At 26.2% G+C, this 7,392-nt stretch overlaps 1 protein-coding gene across 1 annotated transcript; it reads left to right on the top strand.

Annotated features, from left to right (window-relative positions):
• Positions 1–5,827: 5,827 nt before the first annotated feature.
• LOC133801309 (protein SEED AND ROOT HAIR PROTECTIVE PROTEIN-like) lies at positions 5,828–6,627 on the top strand. The gene is made up of 2 exons (XM_062239508.1): positions 5,828–6,110; positions 6,281–6,627. The coding sequence occupies exons 1-2, from the start codon at positions 5,828–5,830 to the stop codon at positions 6,625–6,627; spliced, it is 630 nt and encodes a 209-aa protein (XP_062095492.1).
• The last annotated feature ends 765 nt before the right edge of the window (positions 6,628–7,392 follow it).

Genomic DNA, 7,392 nt, shown 5'->3' with positions numbered 1-7,392 from the left:
AAGAAGAGTTTGGAGGGGTTTAAGTAGTAGGACTTGGACAAGACTTGGTGGGTTTTTGGTTGGAATTATTAAATTATTATTTATTATTATTAAATATATTTAGATATATCGAACTTTCTTGACATTTACCTGCCTTAATGTCTAGATTTATATTACCTTATTGCGTAAAATGCAAGCATGAAAATGGTACTACTGGATTACGATGAAATTATTTAGAGTCGAAATTACTTAAATGACCTTCCATTTTACTATTCTCACTCTTACTTTTGCCAGCTCGTACTTTCCATGTCTAGCTGGCAGTCCACATGTTCCACTACTTACTGCCACGCGTTTATGGATTACATCTATAAAATCTATGACACGAGATTGACCAAAAATGTGAAATATATCTAACCGTATTTTTTACAAGATATTTCCCGTATAAATATTAATTTTTTTTAATTGTTGTACTTATATACTATCTTTTTTCCTCTTTTTTTTTTTGTGGCTAAAAGACTTTTTATTTTAGAATTCTATGTTAGAATAGAATTTTTGTTTACTCAAATAATGCGCTTCTTCTATGTGGATTTAAATAAATATTCAAAAAGTAAAATATAAAGTTATATATATATAATTTATGGGTTTATTTTTTTTTTTATTATGTATTTTGTCTCATTATTTTTTAAGACTTTAGATTTTGTCAAATAAATTTTTAGACCTTGTGTTTTGTAAACAGTTCAAATAGACCACTAAATCTAATTTTGATAAATAAAAAATTAAATATGACAACACACTTATTAGGTAGATTGATTGTACTTTTGTTGTGAATTATTGGTTTGATAAATTATTTGTGATTCTTAGTTTAAATTTTTTTTAATCAAAATCAAATTTAGGGACCTATCTGAATCATTTTACAAAATACAAAGTCCAAAAAATAATTTTTAAAAACACATAGGTGTTGTTTAGTAACACTTAAAAAAATAGTTTTTTATTTAATTAATTAAAAATTTGAAAATTAAACATAAAATGTGTTTGGTAACTCTATTTTTATTTATTATTTTTTTAATTTTAATTAAAATTTATTAAATTTTGAAAATATAATTTTTTCACTTTCAAAATTTTGTTAAACAGTTTGAAATTTTTCCTTTCTTTTTTTTCTTCTTTTCTTCAAATCAACACATTATATTGTTAAACAAAAAATAAAAATAAAAGTTATCAAACGCGTTTATTATTTTTTGTTTTTAAAAACAAAAATAGTTACCAAACATATTTTTATTTTTTTAAAATAAAGAAACAAAAATAAAATAATATTTTTATTTTTGTGTTTAAAAAATTCAAAAACAAAGGTTGTGTTTGGTAAAATTTTTGTTTTTGAATTTTTTAAACACAAAAATGGAAATATTATTTTTATTTTTGTTTCTTGATTTTTAAAAAATAAAAATATGTTTGGTAACTATTTTTGTTGTTTATTTTTAAAAATAAAAAATAATAAATAGGTTTGATAACTTTTATTTTGTTTAACATTATAAAATGAGATGTTGATTTAAAAAAAGAAACGAAAAGTCGAAAACAGTTTAAAAATTTTGAAGTAAAAAAATTCTATTTTTAAAATTTAATAAATTTTAATTAAAATTTTTAAAAATAATAAATAAAAATAGAGTTACCAAATATTATTTTATGTTTAATTGTCAAAATTTTAATTAATTAAATAAAAATATATTTTTTTTTAAGTATTACCAAACAACACCAAAAATATTACAAAACGGCCCATGGTTTAAACAAACAATGAGATAAAATATAAGATCCTAAAAAATAGAAACCCATAATTTATTTGTCAAATTCTTAATTAGAGACAAAAGATAGAAAAGAGCATTATAATTTGTATCAACTGCTACACGTACCGAATTCATAACCAATTGGTGGAGCTTTGGCATATTCGTAATTCTCAAGTAACCTAGGAACCTTTTGTTTTCTACGTTTTAATGACAAATTAAGCAAAGTGTTTACTTTAGAAAGTAAAACAAATCGAGTTACCATGATAATATTAATTTTGTTTAATTTACAAAGTGTTTAATTTTGTTGTTCCTTGAACTAAAACTTTATTAAGTTGGCAGCCGCCACCACAAGCGTAGGGGCAGTAGTAAAGCACATCAATATATGTTAGGTTAAATATAATATTGCAAGTAGCATAATAAAATATTAAAATGACTGTACATCATTATTATGATTGAATTTTAAGCTTAATAGACTCTTCAATAAGACCAAAGAGAATTCATAGTAGACTTTTCTTTCGATGTGGTCTAGCTAGCCAGCCCGGCCATGTCAAATAATGAATTTTTTTTTTAATTTTTTTTTTAATTCATGTACTTTTTTATGATATTGAAAGGGAAAAAACTACTATGTTATGTACATCTAATCTAACTATGAAAGGAAAATGAATTAACTTTGCCATTATATAATTTATTTAAACGCTTTTCAAACAATTGGCTATCTCAAATATTATATATATTATAATGAAAATAAAGAGTGAAAGTCAACTAAATATTTCATATTAAATTTGACCAATTAATTACAAAGTTATTTGAAATTAGAATGGGAGGAAAGGGTCTTCCTTTTTTTACTTGGGCCATGCTCATTTATTTCAAGGAAGTTGGTAGCCATTTTTAAAGTACAATCGAAAAGGATTAATAAAGTAAATAAATCTTAAATAAACAATGTTTGAAAGTGTATAAATAAATAAATAATTAATTAACTTAGCACTCCTCTACTACAAGTGGGTGAGAAACCGCAGAGCACATCGTATGTATATTATCCAAATCGGGGGCTTAATAATTTATGTCTAATCGATGAAAATGCAATTGGATGTTAATGAATATGTGTTTTATTCGAATAGTATAAGGTTTAAAGAATAGAACGTTCAAGCTACCTATAACCTATTATATCATCACTTTTCCTATAGTATGTCTTTTTATGTCGTTTTGTCTCCTAAAACACTATTTTGATAGTAATTTTTTTATTTAAAAATTTTGTTTTTACATGAAATTTATTAGGGGTGTACATGGTTTGGTTTGGTGCGGTTTAGAAGAATTTTGAAACCAAACCGCTCATGTGGTTTTTTCAAAATAAAAAACCAAACCAAACCATTAAAATTAAAAAACCAAACCATAAATAAACGGTTTGGTGCGGTTTGGTTTAGTTTTAACCATATAACCAAATTATTAAAATTTTGAACTTTTTTTATTATAAAATAATTAACTAAATAATTGTATTTAAATAATAATAATAATTTTAGTTTTTCTTTTAAGACCATAAAAGTCTACAAGAAACTTATTTTCTTTGTTGTTGTAAGTGTAAGTATTTTGAATCATTTTATAGAAGTGGGAAAAATAAATGTTTACTTTCTAAACAATGTGGGACTTTACATTTCTCTTTTTTTAGTTTTGGAAACTTGTGCATCTATTAAATACTACTAAAAACATATCATAAACAATTAAATTGTTTGGCTTGGATGGTTTGGTAGATTTTATATTAACTTAAGTGTAGGGGTTCAAATCTTTGAACCATCATTTCTAAAACTTTTGTTTTAGAAAAAATCATGGTCCGGTTTGGTTTAATTGGTTTTAAAAAATTAGAAACCGTGACCAAACCATTAAAGTTGAGCGATCCGGTTAAAACCGAACCATCAAAAACGGTTTCACCAGTTACGATTTTTGGCGGTTTGGTGCGGTGCAGTTTGGTTCCAAACCACAGTTTGTGGTTTATATGAACACCCCTAAAATTTATGTACATTTCTAAGAGTGATTGTTATTCGTTATTAATATTGTGACTTTGCGAGCTATGGATCACAAATAAATACTATAAGTTAATTAATGACAACCATATTAAAAAAAAATCATTATAAATAACATTAAACATGGATAAAGCTCTTAATCATATCTAGATCACTCAATAGGTTATGATCTATACGTTTTTCGATTCAATTTCGTTTTGGATGCTTAATCAAGTTTTTTGGATTAATTAAATGGGTCTCCTTTTCTTCTCCATTATACGCGATAGAAATAAATAAATTTTTAAAAAATTATGAACACTTTCATATATTTTTTTTCTAAATATATATATATATATATTAGTTAAAAGGTACGTGCCTAAGGCACGTACCTATTGATTTAAAAATAATTAGTAATATATTTATTAAATTATATTTAGAAATTGATAAATGTGTGTTTAACTTTTTTGTTTCGTCTTGTAGAGAGAGATTTGTCGTTTGAGCTTATTAAAATCTGTTGTAAGAGATCTTTGATCTTTGTTCTTAATAAATGAATGAAAACCATGAGTTTTTACTGTAAAAAAAAAATAAAATTAGTTAAATTGAAAAGGAAATGCCCAATTGTTGAGTTTTTTTAAATTATTCGAAGGTGCACAATAATTTAATTGTTTTTTTTTCCTTTCATTTTTTATACTTTGCACAATTTTGGATTTTGATGCTACCCCATATAATTATATCTATTGTATATTTATGCCACCTCATGGCTACATCATATCACGAGATAATGCTAAATTTTATGATATTATATAATTAATATGGTGTTTCTAACAACAATAGTAATAAGATGTATTTAACCAAACATAAATAATAAAAAAAATAGGTAGAATGAAATGAGTAGCAAAATGAAGAAATAACACAAAAAGACAAAAGATAAAGAATACGTGATAAAATACTGAATGACTAATGAAAAAGTAACAAAAATCATATATAATAATTATATATTTTTTTAAATAAATACAGAGAATATTCTTTCACTAAGGAATATTCTAGGCTATATTGAATATCACGGAAAATGATCGAAATTAAGTTTAAAAAAATTGAAATAGTGAAAAAAACATATAAGATTTATTTAATTTATTTTATTTTACAAATAGAATGCCTAGCTATGTTTTTTGGTGCAAATATTGTCAACTTATAATTAAACATATAAAATATAAAATAAAAAAAGTTTATATTTTATTAGAACTTGTATTTTTGTCTCATTACTTATTTGGATTTTGTATTTTGAAAAATTAATTTTTGGAGCTTGCGTTTTGTAAAATTATTTTGATAGACCCATAAATTTAATTTTGAAATTGAACATGACAACACAATTATTATGCATAAAGATTATGTTTTTGTTCTTAATTGTTAGTTTAATAAATTATTAGGGATTTTAGTTAAAGAAAACATTGATATAAAAATCAGGTCAACGAATGTGTTCAAATAATTTTACAAAATACATATATGAATAAATAATAGCACAAAACAAGAAATCCAAAAAATATATAATAAAAAAAAACTAAGACCGACAGTCAAACTACCCCATCGAATTATCTTAAAAAAAAACTTGCCCCTATCGAAGGAAAGTAGGAAGGTAGCTACGGGTTATTTATACTTGACTTGGCATCATGGCTAACTTCATGGTATACTATATATGATCACTTTTTATATAATTGGCCACACGTTTGGCTTCTCAATCTCAACCTACCCTATGTCCACCCTACAAATACAAAATATATATATATAAATTTGAATTAGTGTATAATGTTGTAACCAACGTGGCTATCATTATTTTTAACAAATTACATTATTTAATTTTTCTAAAAATCTTATTCTTAGATACATATCTTTCAAAGTACTTGCCTGTTCTAGCATAATGCACGCAACTATACATACTTTTATATTTTTTATAAAGCCTGAAAAAATAAATTAAAAGCATAATATACATATATAAATAGAAGAGGGTTGATATATATTTATTGCATTACTACTTAACCCTAGTTCTTCTTCTCTCTATTTGATCTGCCATAATACATAACAATGGCTGGTTCCATCTTAAGCTGCATGGTTCTGTTGTCTTTATTATTAATAGTGGCCTCGGCTATTAATTACGATAATGGTCCAAAACCAAACCAACAAGTACATGATGACGACGATGATGATCAACACAATGAAGAGCTTCTTCCATTGGAATCCGAAGATAAATCAGAGTCCTATGATCATGTTCATGATCATCATCATCACATTAGTGACCATATCAATAGTGTTGGTGTTCAGGGCCTCATTTTGTGCAACTCAAACGATGAATACTCCCCACTAGTTGGTATAATATATATTTTTTTGCAAAATGAACTGCTATACAACTCGACATCTTATCTTATTTGGAAGTCGTTTTACAAATAATTATTATCAAAAGAAGTAGTATTGTCTTTTTAGTTTTATATTCTTCTTCTTATTATTATTTGATTGGTTTTAATTAATTAACCTTTGTAGGAGGTTTGGCAAGGATTACATGCATAGCAGAAGATGAAAATGGGTACGAGAGAGCTCCGTTCTCTATGGTGAGCCATAAAAGTAATGAAAAGGGTTACTTCATGGCAACATTTTTAGTCTCGGATGTACTTGGTTCTGAAGATAAGTTGAAACTCAAAGAGTGCAAAGCTTTCCTTGAAGGTTGTCCCATTGAGATTGAGGCTGCTTGTAAATTTGCTACTGATGTTAACAATGGAGTCAGTGGAGCTCTACTCTCTTCATATCGCTTCCTCCCTCAGAAGGATATGTCTTTGTACACTGTTGGACCTTTCGTCTATACCTCTCAGCAACCTGATGGCCATTATTAATTGAGATTATTTATCCATTCTTATTTGGATATATATATATATTGGACAATTTTCATGTTTCACTTTAAGTTTTACTAGTAGTGTTTTTCAGTGTTCTCGATCAGTGAACAGTTTTCGGTGCGATTTTTTTTATGACATTGTATATTGTAGTTGTTTAGAGAATCTGCAAATTTTTAGAAAATACTGAATAGTTTCCAGAACAAAAAATTAGGTTCAAATATATTGTTTTACACACGCATAAAAAAATTAATCACGCATGCAACAACATGTTTGAACTTAGTTTTCGGTACTGTAAACTATTCAGAATTTTATGAAAATTTGTAGGATGTTCTAAATAGCTACAATATACACGGTTATAAAAAAAATCGTACTGAAAACTGTTCACGGGTCAAGAACACTGAGAGTTCCACCGATAAAGCTTAAATTGAAGCACCTATAAAAAAAAATTGTCATATATATATATAAAATACTATATATTATGAGTATAATATGATCTAGAAGGGTGTTGAGTGTGTTAGAAAGTTTTCTCTAGTGTGTGTGTTTGGAATAATATTTTGTAAAGAATTATGACTATATATCCAAAGAAACGACACAACACGCCTGTTTGTACGCTCGTACGACGCATCATGTTGTTTTGTGAAGGCTTGGCCTGGCCACGCTTTACTAGTTCACTTCTTTCTTGAGAAGAAATGACATGTCGTCTGCATACGCAAGAAAACGACAAAAAATTATATGTTTCGACGATATTGGATGTGATGTGATGTA

Source organism: Humulus lupulus, chromosome 1 (assembly GCF_963169125.1).
Source record: "Humulus lupulus chromosome 1, drHumLupu1.1, whole genome shotgun sequence".
NCBI classification, from domain to species: Eukaryota; Viridiplantae; Streptophyta; class Magnoliopsida; order Rosales; family Cannabaceae; genus Humulus; species Humulus lupulus.
The sequence above is the reverse complement of the archived record's forward strand: the minus strand, read 5'-3'. Positions and strand labels throughout refer to the sequence as shown.

Excerpts from the sequence above, each read along its gene's own strand:
- LOC133801309 (XM_062239508.1), top strand. The coding sequence starts at position 5,828 with ATGGCTGGTTCCATCTTAAGCTGCATGGTTCTGTTGTCTTTATTATTA. Across the intron at positions 6,111-6,280 it reads TGAATACTCCCCACTAGTTG|GAGGTTTGGCAAGGATTACA; the intron begins GTATAATATATA and ends TAACCTTTGTAG.